The sequence below is a fragment of the Pogoniulus pusillus genome, chromosome 19 (assembly GCF_015220805.1).
Source record: "Pogoniulus pusillus isolate bPogPus1 chromosome 19, bPogPus1.pri, whole genome shotgun sequence".
Classification (NCBI taxonomy): Eukaryota; Metazoa; Chordata; class Aves; order Piciformes; family Lybiidae; genus Pogoniulus; species Pogoniulus pusillus.
The window spans coordinates 17,256,805-17,276,499 of record NC_087282.1 but is presented as its reverse complement, the minus strand read 5'-3'; the positions used below and the strand labels follow the sequence as shown (position 1 = coordinate 17,276,499).

The 19,695-nt window shown below is 42.1% G+C and overlaps 1 protein-coding gene across 5 annotated transcripts in view; it reads left to right on the top strand.

Moving 5' to 3' along the window:
• Nucleotides 1-19,695, top strand: part of GRIA3 (glutamate ionotropic receptor AMPA type subunit 3) — a 164,960-nt gene that overhangs the window by 57,222 nt on the left and 88,043 nt on the right. For all 5 annotated transcript variants that reach the window (XM_064159493.1, XM_064159491.1, XM_064159492.1 and 2 more), the window contains exon 4: nt 18,663-18,850. In XM_064159493.1, the coding sequence (XP_064015563.1) occupies nt 18,663-18,850 (188 nt within the window). The remainder of the gene's footprint in view (nt 1-18,662; nt 18,851-19,695) is intronic.

Genomic DNA, 19,695 nt, shown 5'->3' with positions numbered 1-19,695 from the left:
AATAGCTGCTTGTATGTTGTGCTAAGCTGTGATTATAAAGCTTCATTCTTCAATTTCTGTGTCTAGTCTGGGTGATTTTCACAAGTGGGGGAGGTGGGTAACACCCAAACCATAAAAGTCTGGTTTTAATCTTTGTTCAGATTTTGCAAGTAATAGTCTTTAACTTAGATTTTGAAGGATTTTTTTTTTTAAGCCAGAGTTGAAAATTCAGCTAGGCCTAAATTCAGTTCTATCTGTGGTCCTCTCTTCTCCTGATGGTCTTCTTCTTCCAGTAAATGCAGTGTTAATTGAAAAAAAAAAATCTACCAGCTCTATTATTGAATTAATGGAGCTGTAACTGCTAACAGGATGCTTCCCTAAATGATAAGTGAAGTTCTGTGCCCATCTGTGGCTCATGCAGGGCATCAAAGAACATTTTTCATTTATTTGAAAGTGGTCAATGGCCACGCTTTAGAGACCAAAACCAACCAGCCATAAACATGCTGCTTTTAGTCAGAAAGAAATGTACTGGGACATTGTTTTAGTATCACCATACATTGGTTAGATTATTCTGTACAAGGATATAATTGTTCTGATACTAGAATTATTTGCATGCTTGCCTTCCATTTTTATCATCCATAGTTTATTTTATTAATAGCTATTGAAAAAAATAATAAATCCCAGTTAAGATTCTGTAAACATATTACAATTTTTTTCCTGTGTTAAATTGGGTCAAAAGCAAAATGAACACTTAGTGATGATTTTTAAATCATTAAATTATGGAATCACTGCCCTTCTGTGCTAAATTGTTTGGCATCTATAGATATTTCTAAGCATCCTAAATTAGCATGACATTAGCATTAGCATGTTTTGCTAAGAAAAACAGAGCAGGTTTTGATTGAATTGTTCTGGTGCAGAGCAAATGTTTTCATGTTTGTTTTATTTTCTGTTCCATGTAGTCTTGTCCCTCTGACTTTCATGTAGTTGTGTAGATCCTGCAGTGTCCACATAGGCTTCTCAAATGTGGCTCATTTAAGCACAAGTTAGCAAAGTGAATAAGCACATGATTTTATTGATGTAAATGAGAGATGTTTTCTCTTTGTCCCAAATGTTAGTTTGTATTTGCACGAGGAATGATTATCACAACCAGATGTCTGAGTCATGCCTGTTGTAAGGAACTATTTAAGAGTTAAGGCTATGGAGATAAGGTCCTACCCAGACACAGGAACCATCAGGCAAGCAGTCAGGTTTGCTTGCTGTCACATTTCTTCCATGGTACTCCTCAGACAGTCTGATCTCTGCTGTTTTTGACAGATGAATAGTGCAGTGGCACCACAGGATTCAGATGAAACCATGGTACATAGTTGTGTCTTGTAGTGGTGAGAGTATTTTTGTGGATGCAGTGAACCTAGACAAAATCTGGTGTTGAGACTGTCTCTTGGCCCTGATGGCATGTATCAGCACTAATATTTACATATACCATGATAAAAATCCCATTAAAGCTGATGAGAGCCTTGCCTTTCTCTTATTCAATTTTCAAAGCAATGATCCTAAGCAATAGCATAAATGCTCCAAAATGGATTAAGCTAAGTAACAGAAAACTACTCTGCCAGGAAAGCAAACTTCTGTACTCCTCATGGAGGACAGAGGAGCAGGTGTCTCTTCCATCAGCTGTGGCCCTGATCATGAAGTAGCTATCAATCAGCACTGCCACAGTGGTATAAGGGGAAGTAGCCTCTTCCAGACCTTGCTCTTTTTAGATTCAGTCAAATTGCAAAATAATGCCCACATTTTTTTGTCTGCACTTAATGGAAATGTGTGGTTAAAAAGCAAACTTTTATACATTGAGGTCTTGCTTTCTAATGGTGCCTGGAAGTGACTTTATGCATGAACTGTGCTTGTTTCACTAATCAGATTGTTGCATTCAGTTGCTACGAGTTGCTTTGACAATACCCAGTGGAGCTTCTACCTTCTATGGACAAGAGTATGATCATGGTGCATCAGTTTCCCTGCAATGGTAGCTCTGTTAAAGCCATCACATTTGCTGACCACTCAAGAAGGGTCATTTTGTTTGACAGAGCAAGCCAGTCAGAAAAGAATCACATGGCTTCTGGTCAAAAGAAAACCCCAAACTAAAAACCATGTAGTAAGGACACCACAGCAATATTTTGTCTTTAATGATCTCTGGGTTTGCTTGGGATTCTTCACAAAGAAATGGAATGGAGAAATGCTATTTGAAATAGTCTTCTAGCAATTCATTGTTGAGGCCAGTATGTGTATGTGGGAGAGAGATGTTGCAGTTTTATTTGCTGTGCAATGTAGAGGGGTGCAGTCTGTATAAGAGGCAAAGTAAGGAGAAGGTAGCTTCCACCACATACCACCTGAACGTGGAACAACTTCTTTAATGCAGTCTAAGGCAGCTGCCACATTGGAGGCTTCATCACCCACCTTCCTTTGTGCTGTAGTGGTATTCTGGAACGTTTGGAAGAGAAGCCACAATTATGACTTCAGATGCCAAGAAGAAAATTTAAGTGAAACAAAGAGAAAAATTCCACATGGCTTTAGCTGAAGCACATCTAGGCTAAAGTTGATTGCCTATGTTTTAAACCTCTGCAAGGAATGAAAAGGAGCTGATCTAAAAGAAGAGTAGTTGTTTTAGCTCTTTTCCTGCATCTCTCCCAAGATTTTATAGTTCCAGGTTGTAAGAGAGAGGGTGGAATATCAACACGTGTGGAAAATGTGTCAGTGGTGTTATGGGGAAGGCTGAGGAACTGGGAATTCAAGTTGTTTCTTTTCTGCTGTTCAGGACAGACAGTGCCATCAATCCAATCCTCTATGCAGTTGTGAGTACAAAGGACAATTGGAAGTGTGCATAAGTTAGACTGAAATTCTGAGGTGGTTTGTTCTGGAGTACCTGAATTACTATAGTCAGTGTGTAATCAATGAAGGTATAGATGCAACATGCTTAACTGCATGATACAGGCCTATGGTCTCAGCCCTGTCTTGTATGCTTTTATTTTTAATCCTCCCTCAGTTCCACATCACCCAAAGTGGCAGAGGTGAATCATGTCCAGAGAAGGGCGACGAGGCTGGGGAGAGGCCTTGAGCACAGCCCTACAAGGAGAGGCTGAGGGAGCTGGGATTGGTTAGCCTGGAGAAGAGGAGGCTCAGGGGTGACCTTATTGCTGTCTACAACTACCTGAGGGGTGGTTGTGGCCAGGAGGAGGTTGCTCTCTACTCTCAGGTGGCCAGCACCAGAACGAGAGGATACAGCCTCAGGCTGTGCCAGGGGAAATTTAGGCTGGAGGTGAGGAGAAAGTTCTTCACTGAGAGAGTCACTGGACACTGGAATGGGCTGCCCGGGGAGGTGGTGGAGTCGCCGTCCCTGGGGCTGTTCAAGGCAGGATTGGACGTTGCACTTGGTGCCATGGTCTGGCCTTGAGCTCTGTGGTAAAGGGTTGGACTTGATGATCTGTGAGGTCTCTTCCAATCCTAATAATACTGTGATACTGTGTGATACTGTGATGTTGGAGAGCAGAAGCCATGGTGTGTGTCAGAGGAGACAACAGGGCTATTTCTGAAAGACAGGAATGAAGTCACCAAGACTTTGATTACAGACAGAGATAAAAGGGCTATCCAAAGACTGAAGACAGAAATGCACAGTGTAGACCTTTTGAAACAGGGGCAAAATTTTTGCTGTATTTAAAAAAAAGGATGAACTGATGAAGTGATAGGACATGCTCCAAGAAGGGAGCAAGAAAACCTGGCATTGAGAGCTAAGCCCTCGATGAGAGCTGTTAACTGCAGCAGTGCAGTTAGAAACAAATTCTTGAACTCTTGCTGCCCTGTGGCCAGTCATACTGCTCCAGTGTTTAAAGAATATGGCTTTTTTTTAAATATTGACCCTTTTTCCCCTGAAATAACAGTAATAGATCTTTGTGCTGCAAGAAGAAAGATGTTGGCTTGCTATTTCACTGCAGGGGGAGGCTTAGTTAGTATTGAGTACAATCAAAGGCAGACCAGCTCCCTGGAGTAAGAACTGACATTATATTTTGAGCCTACAACATCTGTACATTAATAATTAGTAAGGTTAGATGGAAGTTTTTTACTGAAGTAATTCCAGTTGCTCCCAGGTGTGCCCCACCTGGTGTTCCCTTGTTTTTCATACCTGTACAGAGATAATTACAGTGGCAGAAAGTGTTAAAATAAAGAAATGTTTCCTCAGGGGCAAGGGGGTGTGTGTGGAATAAGACCAAACAAAAGTGCCTCCCTACTGAACGAGGGAAGTAGTGGAATGAAAATTTTATGTTTAAAAGTATTGATTTACACAGGACATGTAAGACCTTTCCACTATTTATACCTGGAACCTTCCTTGTTTTGTGAAGTCTTTCTCTACATGGGTGACTACAGTGTAGGTAAGCTGAGTGACCAGAACTATCAGTGCTTGTTCTCTTAGCTGTGCGTACCATTTACTCTATATCTTCTCCTTCAGATTAGACAATACTAAACTTTTTGTATGTTTGATCATTGTATTTTGCAACCATGCAATGAGATTTGCAAGGCTTTGGAATCATGGAAGAGTAGTCATGCATCAGTATAATATCAAAACAAATGGAATGGAAGAGTTCTTTTGTTATGCCGAGTATTGGATTGACTACTCAAGTAGCATATAAACATTTTAAATAATAGTAAACACTTGGCAGCATAATTGGGTGCAAAGCCCAGCATAATTGGAGTACTGAAGCTGACTGCTCCCAAGGATGTGATCCTTCAGCTTCTTAATTTTACAGAACAACTCTGAGAAGGCATTAAGAACAGTTTAGCTTCAAACTGTGAAAACAGAGAGCTTGCCATTTACATGCAAGTCTTCCCTTTTGTCGTGGATACTCTACCACTCCACAACCTTGGTGGAGAATTTTCTGTCACCCTTTTCTTCTTTAAGCTAATAATTGTCTGTCTGAGATATGTGTACATCCCATTTAGTGAGGGAGTCCTTATCTGTGCACTTGTTGAACATCTTGCTATGAAATAGCTAATTAGCAGTGTATTCTGTAGAGAATTCTGTGCCACTTTTTAAGCGGGCCACAGAGTACATATTCTGAGCAGCACATTCCCTATTTTCAGAAGCGATCTCCAAAGGCACACAGGACAGGTCTCTCAGGCATAGTTAGGGTTTCAGCATAGACACTGTGAAAAGTACCTCAATGAGATCAATACCTGGCTGCCATTTACATCAGGGGAGTGCAGGTACCCCACCTGCTGAGATTCATCTGCATCTGTACTGCCTCTGAAAATCTCTTCCTGCCATCCTACCCAGATCACTTTTGAAAATGAAAACCAGATAGCTGGAAAAATTGTACCTGTGCTGCATTGTGAAGTGAGTCAATTTCTGAGACAATCATGGGCACAAATATTAGTTGCTTCAGTTACTCCAGTTGTTAGCATTTGTAGATCATTTAACAGAATCATGGAATCGCAGAATGGTCCAGGCTGGAAGGGACCCCTAAAGGTCATTAGTCCAACCCCCTGCCATAGTCAGCAGGGACATCCTCAACTAGACCAGGCTGCCCAGAGCCCAGTCGAGCCTCACCTTGAATATCTTCAGGGAAGGGGCTTCAACCAGCTCCTTGTGCAACCTGTTCCAGTGTTCCACTACCCTCATAGTAAAGAACTTGTTCCTAACATCCAGTCTAAGCCTGCTCTGCTCTAGTTTGAAGCCACTGCCCCTCATCCTGTCACTGCAGGCCTTTGTAAACAATCTCTCTCCATCCTTCATGTAGGCCCCCTTAAGGTACTGGAAGGCTCCTATTAGGTCTCCCCAGATCCTCCTCTCCTCCAGGCTGAACAACCCCAACTCCCTGAGCTGTCTTTACCTTTTACCATGTGCACATCCAAGAGCACATTTTTTTTTTAATACTTATTGACAATATAAAACTAAGAAAAGTGGTTTTACATGTGAAACATTTTGCTGTGTAATCATGGAGATAGATAGATATATGTGTATATATATGGGTGTATAGTCCAGCAGAAGTTAATGGACATTACTTCTCAAAGGATGCATAAACTTTTGTTAATACTGTTTTGTGCTCATGGTGATCCAGCAGTGCACACTTCCATTGTGCTAATTTGAGGATGAATTTTGAGGATATGTACCTGTTTTTTATATGCAAGACCAGTTTTTGCCCAAGGTGGTCAAGTGTGATAAGGTCAAGTTTCTACTGAAATTGCCTTTAAAGACACGCACGTTATTGCCTGAGTCCAGTTTCTCTGTGAAGCTCATCATTGTGGTGTTTCTAAACCATCAGTTGTGAGAGCAGTAAATTAGACAAACTCTGACCATGCCTAGATAATGGTACTCTCTTTTCTTTTTTTAATCAAAATTGCCTTCCTTTGTAAATTCTGTTTGTGAGGCATAAAATGAATGCAATGGGATGGCACCATAGCAGGGGAAAAATCCAATCCATGGGGAAATCATCCTGGAATGGAGAGTGCTTTTGTCACAAATAATCTTGGATGCTGTAGAAAAGTTTGGATCTGAGAGGCCCAGCCCTTGCTAATGACTGAAGTGAACTCCACGACTCTCCCTGTCCTTTCTTCTCCAACTAAGTACATCAAAACTTGGAGAGGTGAGGACAGAGCTAAACTTTGGAATCACATTCTTGTCTCTAGTGAAAATTTATGCTGAAATGATTGCACATTGTCTGTAATCCAGCCTATCATTCATCTGAGCTGCCTTCCTGAGCTAAATCAGTATATCCAGCAACTGACCACTGGGGATTTTTTTTTCACCCATCTAAATTTTAGTGGCTCCACCCCCTGTATTTAAAAGTTGCAAAAATAAATAATGAAAGTTTTGTGTGCTAGCAGAGAAGAGGTGGCTAATGCTAAAAGTCATAGTGATGTTTGATGCAGTGAAAGAGACCGCCAAGATTCAGATAGGATTATAAGGTAGAGAAATAAAAGCAAGGCATTATTTCCCCTTTTGTCTCTTCCTTCATTAGCAGGTAAAGACCCACAAATTTCCTGAAGGACGACAGATAATCTCTGGTCTGTAGGTGACATGAGCCTGTTGTGTGTCACCGCTGTGTGGAGCAAACCAGATCTTTTTGATACACAGACCATAACGCTGCAGTGAGTAACGGTGTTAGGTCACTGATGGAGAGCGCTGAAACAGGACCTCCTCTTTCTGCCATCTCATCTCTATGAAATCTTTTGAGAGGTGATTTGTTATGTTTGGTCAAGTGCTGGCTACTGATGTCATGCTGATTCTCTGCTAACTGTAAGTTGTCATTCTGTGGACTCACTGCAGGAGGAATCGATGTAAGGCAGGTTAGATGAGCACAAGCCCTACGAGGAGAGGCTGAGGGAGCTGGGATTGGTTAGCCTGGAGAAGAGGAGGCTCAGGGGTGACCTTATTGCTGTCTACAACTACCTGAGGGGTGGTTGTGGCCAGGAGGAGGTTGCTCTCTTCTCTCAGGTGGCCAGCACCAGAACAAGAGGACACAGCCTCAGGCTGCGCCAGGGGAGATTTAGGCTTGAGGTGAGGAGAAAGTTCTTCACTGAGAGAGTCATTGGACACTGGAATGGGCTGCCCGGGGAGGTGGTGGAGTCGCTGTCCCTGGAGCTGTTCAAGGCAAGGTTGGACGTGGCACTTGGTGCCATGGTCTAGCCTTGAGCTCTGTGGTAAAGGGTTGGACTTGATGATCTGTGAGGTCTCTTCCAACCCTGATGATACTGCGATACTGTGATATTCTGTACTCTGGTCACTGTGGTAGTATGTTCAAACCCAAGCCAGAGCAGATTGCCAAGCAGTCTAGGATGCATAGAGACCTGTTTCAAACTGATATGAAGCCTTGTAATTAATGAACACATCATTGCTATGGAGAGAAGTGCTTATACTGAAAAAAATAATAGTGCTGTATAAAAGCTCCTTGTTATGAGCTATTGGCAAACAAAAAGGCAGAATAGCCAACTGAGTGACTAAAAAGAGGCATACATGCAGACTGTGAGTATGGATCCATAAATTACCATTTCTATTATCATAAAAACTCATTTAAATTTCAGAATATTTTTGAAATCAGTACTCACCCTTTGATTGCTATATTTTTTTAGTGTTCAGAATAAATAAAAGGAAATTAACTTATGGGTTGAGACATGAGGCACATCCCAGCTGCAAGGGCAATTAAAATGCTGGATAGCAAAGAGTGAGATGTTGATGAAGAGAGACTTTGAAAGGCTGATAGCATCTGTTAATGAAAATTCTCAGAGGCAAAAAATTTGTTTGCTCAGGTAGTTTGAGAAACAGAAAGTGTAGATAAAGGTTAGGGAGAGGAATAAATATTTTTCTTACATGATTGACTGAAGGTCAGATAGAAAGAATAATTTTACTATGTTTGAGGACAATTCAACTAGCATAATTTTTTTCCAAGACATTTATCTGAGGTAAATGCATTTGGTTGTTGGTTTTGGTTTTTTTTTCTTTGTGATGAATATGTATTTCAATTCATAGTCTGATTACCATAATCTCCTGTGATTGTTTCTTCAAAGGAATAATATTTATCCTTTTTTAAACTCAGCAGCTGCAGACGTGTTTTTAAGAGAGGGCAGTCAGCATTACTTTTGCATGCTCCTGCTCAAACCCCTATGTATTTCATGGCAAAGAATGAAGTTGTGATATCAATAATTTAAAGTTTGCAGCATACATCAGAAATACATTTCTAGCTCTTTAGATGAATGCAGTGATATGTGACACCAAGTTTTAGCTATTTTCCAAATCCTCTGCTGCTGATAAGTGGATAAGGTCCCTTCTTCCAGAACATTTACTGCCTGTAACAGAATAAATGCACTAACATTCTCTTTCGGCACAAAAAGTTATTTAAGCTTAAAAAATAATTCATTTTTATTCCCTTCCTTAGATGATAATTCCACAGAATTCTTTTCTTTTTAACTCTGTTTGCCACAGTATCACCGTTCTACAGCTTCACCTGGAATAATAAACAACGCTTTCCATCGCTATCCCAGTTCGCTGAGGGGTAGGGAGCTATTCGATTTACTCTGTTAAGTAAGATGCTCAGAATACACTTTCCTTGTGATCATACTGATGCTTTTGCTATAGAATGTCAGTGGCTAATGTATCAGTAGGCAAGCTTTAAAAGTATATATTCAGCTATGTTACAGCTTGCACTAAAAACAAATCTAGGTGTGAATCAGGAGAACCTAAGTTTGCAAATTGGCTCTATTACTAATTCTCTCTAAGGGATAAGCCAAATCATTTTTTAATTCCAAGTCAAACGTGTTTCTTGCATGTTTTGTGTGGAACTGTTGACAGAAAAGTCCATTAGTGTACAGTGCTTTGAGCATTATTTAGCATTGTTATTTATGATGTTGTAAGACTTTTCTGAAAGCTGAATGACGCAAACGCCTCTCACATGAAGCTCGCTGCTCTGTGTGGAGCATAGACCATTCTGCGAGAGATGCAAGCCCACGTGTGATGTGCGTCTGAAATAATGAAGCTGGGCTAAAGTGTGTCCTTAACACAGATGCATCAGGAGTTTTGCAGGCTCACTGATGAGAGAAAAGAAATCCATACAGCTGTATCAATGCCAGTGGACATTAGTGCTACATACATAGAATCATAGAATCAACCAGGTTGGAGGAGACCTCCAAGATCATCCAGTCCAACCTATCACCCAGCCCTATCCAGTCAACTAGACCATGGCACTAAGTGCCTCATCCAGTCTTTTCTTGAAGACCTCCAGGGACGGTGCCTCCACCACCTCCCTGGGCAGCCCATTCCAATGGGAAATCACTCTCTCTGTGAAGAACTTCTTCCTAATATCCAGCCTATACCTACCCTGGCACAACTTGAGACTGTGTCCCCTTGTTCTATTGCTGGTTACCTGGGAGAAGAGGCCACCCCCCACCTGGCTACAATGTCCCTTCAGGTAGTTGTAGACAGTAATAAGATCACCCCTGAGCCTCCTCTTCTCCAGGCTAAACAGGCCCAGCTCCCTCAGCCTCTCCTCATAAGATTTGTGTTCCAGGCCCCTCACCAGCTTTGTTGCCCTTCTCTGGACATGTTCCAGCACCTCAACATCCTTCTTGAATTGAGGGGCCCAGAACTGGATACAGTACTCAAGGTGTGGCCTGACCAGTGCCGAGTACAGGGGCAGAATAACCTCCCTTGTCCTGCTGGCCACACTGTTCCTGATGCAGGCCAGGATGCCATTGGCTCTCTTGGCCACCTGGGCACACTGCTGCCTCATCTTCAGCTTACTATCTGTCAGTACCCCCAGGTCCCTTTCCTCCTGGCTGCTCTCAGCCACTCAGTCCCCAGCCTATAGCGCTGCTTGGGGTTGTTGTGGCCAAAGTGCAGAACCCTGCACTTGGCCTTGTTAAATCTCATCCCATTGGCCTCTGCCCACCCATCCAGCCTGTGCAGGTCCCTCTGCAGGGCTCTCCTACCTTCCAACAGATCAACACCTGCTCCTAGCTTGGTGTCATCTGCAAACTTACTGATGCTGGACTCAATCCCCTCGTCCAGGTCATCAGTAAAGATATTGAACGGGACTGGGCCCAGCACTGAAGTGGACCTCTCATTTCTGAAGTAAGAGACAATGTTCAGTGCACCACCTCACTCAGACCAGCCACAGGCAAGCCTTGAGAGAGGTAGTTCCACAGATTGGAGCAGCAGGACATTACTCCCTTATTTATCAGGTGGCTTTTCATCTTCTGTTTCTCTCCCAGTCACATGATAGGCCAAGTACATCTCCTCAAAGTCAGAGTTGCCACCAAAAGATGAGCTAAATTCTCCAGGTCTTGCAACATCTGCACATGCTCTGGTTTGGGGCTTTGTAGGTTTTTGACAACTGGCTTCACATGGAACGTGATACAGTTTTGCAGACAAGTTAGGTTTTCTTTTCCAGCCTGATAATTGCTAACTCTGTGATTCCTAATTAGAATCTTTTTGCTGAGATAAATACATCAACACAATTAGAAATGTATTTTTAACATGCGGTAATTAGCCTCATCAGTTAAGTGCTAGTCAACACATGGGGATTTTTGTTCTCTTCTAGTTTTTCAATTGCAGGTAAAGGTTGTGAGTGATACTTACAAGTTGATGCATTGCAAAACTTCGTTTTGTGTATTTTCTTCCATTGATTTCCACACACAGAGAAATTACACAGCATCTTTCTCTCCTGGCTAGAAAGAGAGCACAAGAGACTGTCATCCAAATGCACCTGAAGTTAGCTTTACTGTTGGACTTGATGGTCTTAAAAGTATTTTCCAACCTTAAGAATTCTGTGATTGTAAGTTAAGGACAGACTAAAACCAAAGCATCTCACTTAAGTCTGGCTATAGTCATCTTTATGACGTCTGACATCTAGAAGATTTTGGATGGGATAGTTTCTTTCTATGGTGGCTAGATCTGGTTTCTTTGGTAACCAATGCACAAGAGTAAGGGAAAGGTGGGGAATGAAATCTGATTATCTATTCAAAGGCTTTTCAGTTGAAGGCTTATCTGTTGCAAGCAGCAGGGCTTGGTGTAGGCTCATTCTGCCTTGCTCTGTACAAGAGGCAGTGAGCGAGGTTGCAAAACAGTGCGGTCATGGAACAGAAATGCTCGAATGTGAATAAAAGGGAAAGAAGCCACTACAGAAGGCTGCACCTAGGCAAGGCTGTGATAATGTACTAAGGTTATGACATTAGCTTCCTGTTAATGATAGGATGCAGGACTGTACTCAGCAAGTGGTTTCTTCTGAATTTACTGATGTCACTTGAAGCACTCAGGGCACTCAGGAATATTGTTACTGGGCTGGAATGTCATTGGAATTGAACTCTTTAGAGTGCATCCTACTAAATGTGTAATAGTGCTGTGCTTACTGCATAGTTTCAAGTTTTCAGTTGGCCTGGACTCAGTGCAGAGCTTCACAGAGGAAATCTCTCTGTATTTAAGCAGTTTAATTTTCTTATTTCTATTCAGATCTCCTCAAGCTTGGAAGTTAATTCTTTTTAACACTAACATAGTTTCACAATCTTTCCATTTACATGTTAAAATGTTTACCCTTTGGGGAGGCTCCTCACTACTTCTAGGCCTGTGTCTCCCAGATCTCAGCATCCTCTGGTGACAGAATAGCCACACTACTGCCTGTCAGCTTTCTAATACCATTAGTATGGAGAGTTGTTAGCAATAAGGACACAGAGGAAACCCTGCAGCCCATGTCCACTGCACAACACAATGCTCTTCACCTTCTGTTGATTCACAAAATATATTATTCCTCTCTCTGATTTTGTTAGGGTTTTTGTTTACCTGTCAGATTTTCCTCAACCAGAACCCGCTCTGTTTTTAAAGTGTTTCCATCTCATCTGTTTTGTTACCCATCTGCATCCAGAAGCTATACTTGCTAAATTATTTTTCCCCTGAAAATTATCTGAACGAAGGTTTGCCTAGCTGAAACTACAATGCAGCTTTACTGATAAACTTTGGATCATGCTGTTGTGCTGAAGTATACCCATCTATCCTACACCAGGACATTGTGAAAGTCATATGAATAAGTCCCCTTGTGGGAGTGACAGCACCTCTTACAGCATCTCTATGTCTGCCCTTGGTTATTGCACTTTTTGACCCCTTACTACATTGCTCTCATTGCACGCTGGTAGAGCTTCATTCAAAAGCACTGCAGTTGCAGTGACCTAAAATCTGAGTAAATGAGGGGTGAGTTAAATGGAAGGTTGCTGTGAAAGAACAGATCAAGGTGAAATGCATGCAGAAAGAGACATTTAAAGGGAAAATTTTTAAAAAAATAAATAAAAAAGTCATCTTTTACTTGCATTCAGCATATCTGAATTCCTGCATGTTTAACTGTATCCCATCCTGAGCAAATGCAGGCCAGATGGTTCCTGTAAATTCTTCTTTAGAGCCAGGCAAGTTCACATTCACTCAACCAAACTGACATATCTATTTGTGTAGATTTCTCTGATTATGGGTGACAAGTTGCAATAATGTAATTATCCACAGGAAAAAAAATAGAGGTTTACAGACTAGAAAAAGCAGGGGGGGAAATTAGGATGTGTTTGCCATTGAGTCTAGAAGGTTGTCCTGTACCAGAATAGTAGTGTAACGCTTTATGTTCCAGTTACCAGAGAAGTGATCAGGTCAAAACCAGATAGAATGAGGCTATTCTACTTTTGTTTGATAATTTGCATGTAGGTGGGTTAGGCTGAAAGAGCACTCCAGTGTACTAGTCATTTACTGCATCTTTTACTGGTGACTCATTTAGTAGCTTGTTCCTTGCTTCTTCCCTGACAGTAAAATTGTTAAGCAGACTTAGATTATACAAAGCATATTTGCCTGACATGTTTGGATTTTGAGTGCTGGGGACTGTTTTGGGTTGGCTAGTTGTTTTTCACTCATGTCTAGCATGTTTGATCTGTTCCCTTTTAAATAAGTGCCAGGCTGAGGGTCAAGCGTACAGAATATCCAAGTGTATCCCAACTTACAGACTTCCTGTGCACTTGAAACATATTGGGTATAATGGAAGTTGTATTTGCTTTGGTGAAGCACTTGCCTCAGTGGCCTCTTTTTTGACGAGTTCCTTGTGCCCTTGTCAAATACAACCCCACACTTAAATCCCTGAGGTTCACTTGTAGGCCAGAAGCTTCGTTCTTCATATCATGTCCTAGATGCATAGTTAGAAACGCAAGCTGATGTTCAGTCAGCTGGCACATGCATGCTGCATGCCAGGAAAATACATCCCTGAAAGATGTTTGGTAGTCAGCAAGGCTGAGAAAGGGGGACTGCAAGCAAAAGCTCTTTCATTTCTAACAGGAGGCTGGAGTCCAAGATCCTATCAGGAACAGTCAGGAAAAGAGTGATTTAAAACAGAGATATTTTTTTATCAGTACTTCAGTACCAACTGCAGGAGCTCACATGATGCTACAGACGTTCCAGTGTGGTTGTTTACTCATGACATGTTAATAATTGCTGTTGTCTAAACAAGAGTAAGCTCAGTGACATAGTACATAGAATTCCATGTGGCTGAGCAAACTGCTCAGGTGAATTTTGCATGCTACATGGATGTGGGAAAAGTTTCATAGGTGCAAAAGAGTGAAATGTCTTTTCCACCTGTTTGTAGGGTCAGCTGAGAAATACTTGTATCAAAGAGATGATCTGGAAGACTGTGGTACAGGCTTTACTTCCCTGGCAGAAGTATGGAGATTCTGAGTGAATTTGGGTGTTAGTCCAGCTGCAGGGAGGACTGCCCAGAATGTAATTCTGTCTGGGTTGTTTAAAGTACAGAGACAGCGTAGCAACAAACAATGTGTTCCTTGCTTTAAGGGAAATCTATTGAATATCTTCCCTCTTTGTAAGCATCAGTCAGCAAAACTCAAAATGCTTCAGCTCATTGAGTGGCAAGCTGGGCACTTGGTTTTTTTCTAGTTTTGCTACTACAGATACCTCTAGCCCAATCATTTTGTGGACTGTTTAGATGAGGGTTAACTCCTTTACATCATCAGTATTTTAAGAACTGCCCAGACAATGACACATTTGAATATTGAAGCTAGGATTGTCTCAGCCTTAATAGCTGCAGGTCAGATTGACTTGTAAGGTTGCATTCATAGATCACAGGAACAACCTCTTCCCAGTGCATTGCTAAAAGGGACTGCAATGTAATATGGGTCTGTTACATGCCCTGGCAAGCATGGGCATTGCCACTGTATGACCAGACATATTTGTTAATGAGTAACATCAACATCTGGATAACACTGCAGCAAGGGGAAATGGCACCATCAGAAGAGCTAGCCTCGGAAGCAGTGCTTCCAGGAAAATGCATACCTTCCATCCTGCTGCTTTTTCACATCCAAGCTATGACTAAGAAAAAAAAAAAAGGTTGAAAGGTCAGATTTAGATCTGAATTAATTTTTCCTGTTGTCTGTATTTGCATTAATGACTACAGAATCAACAAACTCTGAGTTTTACTAATGGTACGATGAATCCGTTTTGAAGTGATCTCATTGCTTCATCTCCTAGAAGGATGTCAGATTTTTCTTGTCTTATCTAGTATTTTCTGGTGTTATTGATTGAAGTAGTACAAACTGGCAACTGTATTAATGAAAACCTTTCCTATATGGCTTCTTCACAGACCTGTGGTGAATTATCAGTTCTTTAGTCGTTTGAGATAGATCTGATGTGCACCACAGAAAAGCAGTGTAAGTTGTTGAGCTGGCTGGTTTCCTTTAGAGTGAGTAAAACGAGGGGCACCCAAGAAAGTGCAGCACCTCCAGGGTGCTCAGAAGTGAGTGCATCTTGTGAAGCACTGGAAGGTAGGGAATAGAAGAGCTGGGTGTACAGGTCTGGCATGCATGGAATGAGAAAACAATTTCCCTATTCATTACCCAGACAGTACCTCCAAACTGACAGAGCTTGCACTGTCATGCGAAGGAGAAAGAAAAGTTCACATCTGGGGAGTAAATGGTGCTTTTATTTAAACAATCACACTCCTTATGTAACAGCCTTCTTAATGGCAAAGTACAGCTGGAGCCTGGAACATGTTGTTTACAGGAATACCATGTCACAGGTAGAGAGGTAAAGAAAAGTAAATGGTGCTGAAGGAAATAGGCATAGGGAGAAATGGGGGGGCTGGGGATGGTGAACACATTTGCATAGGTGCCAGTGCACTGCCTTCCTGAGAGCAGGAGGTTTGAGCCACGCTCTTCTAAAGGGTTATCAGAGGACTGGCCTCATGAGCTGTCACAGGAAGGGCAAATGGTACTTCTCAAAGTAAGGATGGGAGAGGGAGAGAGCTCAAAGGAGGCGAGCTGGCACAGCACAGACAGTGACCATAGGGAGAATTTCAAGAACTGGCAAGGGCAGAGGGGACTGTGACTGTAAAGGCTTGATGTGACAAGGAGAAACGAGGTAGAGAAGACAGAAATGATGAAGCTCTGGAACCTTTTCACACTAAGATTACTGTAATTGTATTTTCATGCATAGGAGAAAGGCTACTGAGTAACCTTGCTTTCTCTGTCTTCAAATGATAGCCACTGACTAATACATACATACAAAACTGCACACACTCACACCCACACAAGCATGCAATTGCTCAAAACCAGGAAAATTGCACAGCTTTCTTTGGGAGATTCGAGGCTTGACAAAGCAAGCTCTGACTCAAACAGTGTTAACTGAAGCTGGGTGCATGGCAGTCACCAATAACATCTGCTCTTCAAGGTGTTCATTGTTACTTCTTTTCTTGAGGCAGTTCCTGTGTTTTGTGTATGTTATTAGCAAAAATTAGGGCTACAGAGTTTTTTCAGGTGTTTTTTTTTTAATAATATGTTGAATCATTGTGTTCAGTTTGGAGTGAAAAACACTTATGAACCATTTTCTGTTGTTTACAGCAAGCTCAAGATTCATACTTAGACATCATGTGTATGATGAAACAAAGTGTTAAATATTCATTACATACATTTATTTTAAAGCATAGCTTTGTACATAAAGCATTTGTAAGTCCCCATTAGTGATATTTATGTTCCCAGCTCAAAATCCCTCATTCCTGGCTAACCAAGTAGCATAGGCTTAGATCTTCCTCTTACATGTAATGGAATCACAGTGCTGTCACAAACATCACTGCCATTTCTGTAAAAGATGATGTTAAGGAAGACTGAGTTCATTGTACTATACACATGTAAATGCCTCTCTTTCAGTAGTCTCAGGGGGAAAAAGATGCCAGAAAGAATTCTCAACCAGTGTACATATTAATTGTCACCACCTTTCATGGGATAATAAAGTGCATTCATAGTGAAGCATTAAGAATCAAGGAGGCTACAACAGGAAAAGTGAAGGCATTTGAGTGAGATTTAAGGAAGTCATGTGGTAAACTATGATAATCTAGCTGCAATCTAGAAAATCATTCTTTCATTGTTTGTGTCTGTAATGAGGTAGTGATGCAGCTCCTTTGCCTTCAGCGAGCTGGTGCAGATTTACAGCAGGCTATGGAAGATCAAACTGCAGTACCAGTTCTTGTTATTGGTACAGTCCTACGAGGACATCTGGGTTCAAAACAGCTATTGGTATCATTCAAAGCAGTCAACATGTCGTTCTGCAGCTCACACTTCTTTCACTTGCAGAAGCGTAGGGGCTTGGTTATCACAGGATGCAATTCGTTGTTGATCCAGTATGTTGATGTGTGTGTGTGTGTGTGTGAGATGGTCTGAGCTTCTCAAATCTGACTGTGGATAAGAAATCCATGCTATGACTAAATAATTGGGCTGAAAGTTTTGCAGATAGATTATATGGATAAAAACGCAGCTCACATGAATGTTTCTGTACAAAGAAACTCCACTGGAAACCCCATGTGTGCTTGAAGTGGATGAGGCTGAGAGAGCTGGGATTGTTTAGCCTGGAGAAGAGGAGGCTCAGGGGTGACCTTATTGCTGTCTACAACTACCTGAGGGGTGGTTGTGGCCAGGAGGAGGTTGCTCTCTTCTCTCAGGTGGCCAGCGCCAGAACAAGAGGACACAGCCTCAGGCTACGCCAGGGGAGATTTAGGCTGGAGGTGAGGAGAAAGTTCTTCACTGAGAGAGTCATTGGACACTGGAATGGGCTGCCTGGGGAGGTGGTGGAGTCGCTGTCCCTGGGGCAGTTCAAGGCAAGGTTGGACGTGGCACTTGGTGCCATGGTCTAGCCTTGAGCTCTGTGGTAAAGGGTTGGACTTGATGATCTGTGAGGTCTCTTCCAACCCTGATGATACTGTGATACTGTGATACCTCTGCTTTTGGTTGCCATCCACTCAGATTTGAAACAATTAGAGTTATGCAAAATGTGAAATTTCCTGAATCACAACAGGCAATTCACCAAATTCCCACCTACAAGCTGCAATAAAGAATGCAAATCAGTGTTTGGTAACTCCTACATAGCATGACTTGAAGGAGATTTACCATTCCCAGTTCCACCACCTCACACTTTGGAACTTGGGTTGTGTCTGCCACCAAGGCAGGGCTGTTCACAGGAAATGAGATGCGGTTTGCTTCTGTAATTCACCTCTGTGCAGTCCTCGGTCACTGTGCTGCTTCTGTCCTCTGTTGAAGCTGCTGAAAAAGTTGGTGTTACCTTAGTGAAAGCCTTGAAAGTGTGGTTAATGCTGCTGGAGTCCATATTTTAGAACCTTTTTTGAAATCAAAATGAGGGTCGGTACAATATTCTCCAGTGGTTTGTGGCTCTGATGACCAGCACAATGACTTAATTAGCATTCTTGTGCAGTGCTTGGATCTTTGCCCGTTAATGACCCATTGCTGCAGTCTGCTCAGTCCCTTCTGTCCAGCTTTTTGAGCTGATGGACTTTTGCCCAGGTAATGGCTGCAGGCTCCTATCCCCAGCTGGCAAGGACCCCAGCATGACCATAAACATCCCTGAGAGGATCATAATATGATATATTGGACAGATTCTGATACGCCTCACAGTGATATACCGCCGAGCAACTCTGCTGAGGTCAGTGGCTCCAGCCGTGGCAAAGCTGAAGGAAGAAACTGGTCCCTGCACTGTTGCTTTCTCAATAGCTTGCAGGCTTTTAGCTCCTCTGTCTTCCTTTGGACGGTGCAAGTTTTTGTGAAGCCTTTGTCAAACATTCAAACCAGCTTTTTTTTGTTCTGTTTTTAAATGGTTGCATTGTCTCTTCCCTGTACAGGATTTTCCATTCTTCAGGCAATCATGGAAGCAGCAGTACAGAACAACTGGCAAGTGACAGCCAGATCTGTAGGAAGCATAAAGGATGTTCAAGAGTTCAGAAGAATCATAGAGGAGATGGACAGACGACAGGAGAAAAGATACTTAATTGACTGTGAAGTAGACAGAATCAACACCATTTTGGAACAGGTATATGCTTTTCAGAAACTGTGATCTCTCTGTGGTGTACAGCATTACAGCTTCCAGAAGCTTCTGTTTCTAAACATTAATTAAATCTCCACTGGGATGTGAATCCTAACAACTGGCTGGTTACCTAGTACAATTAAAGTGCCTCAGTGATGCTTATAGTTGGTGGCAGCACTTACATCTAACCCACTAGGAAAGGAAATGTCTCTGTGATGTTTTTTCCTAAATGTTAATAATGAATTGTTTTTAAGTGGGTTAAGAACCCAAAACCTCAGCTACAGGAGTAACACTACTGGCATCAGGGCTACCTGTAGGAATTGTGAGGCAGGTGCAGTTTGTTAAGTAGAACATGAACCAAGAAATAAAAAGCCAGCAAAGTAGTTTTGAATCATCTTCAGGAATTCCCAGATCAAAATACTACTAATGAAAATTTCGGCTGGTAGTCCAAACTTCTAATTAGCACTTTTTGGTGCATAAAGCTCTTCCCTCTGCACAGCCAGTGCAGTTGACAGGCTTAAATTGTGGTGACAGAGCCTAAGTACCTTTACTGGGAAATATGAGCTTCTAGGTGGCTATTTGGTCTTCCCAGCGTTTGCTTTGCCCTAGTGGGATGACTGTGCCCTCTGGCCACCCCAAGGTGCTACCCAGAAAGCCTGCACCACTGATCGTGCTGTGAGATATGCTGAGAGGTGTAGTAGCAGATACACATCACAGGGAGCAGAAGCAGGACAGTTTCCCCTGCTTCCTGGGCTTGCAGCAAAGCTGATGTCGGTGTGGAACCAAGTCCATGCTTCTTGTTTATTCATAGGCTTGTGGGAATTCACTTACATTAAGACTGAAAAAAAGTC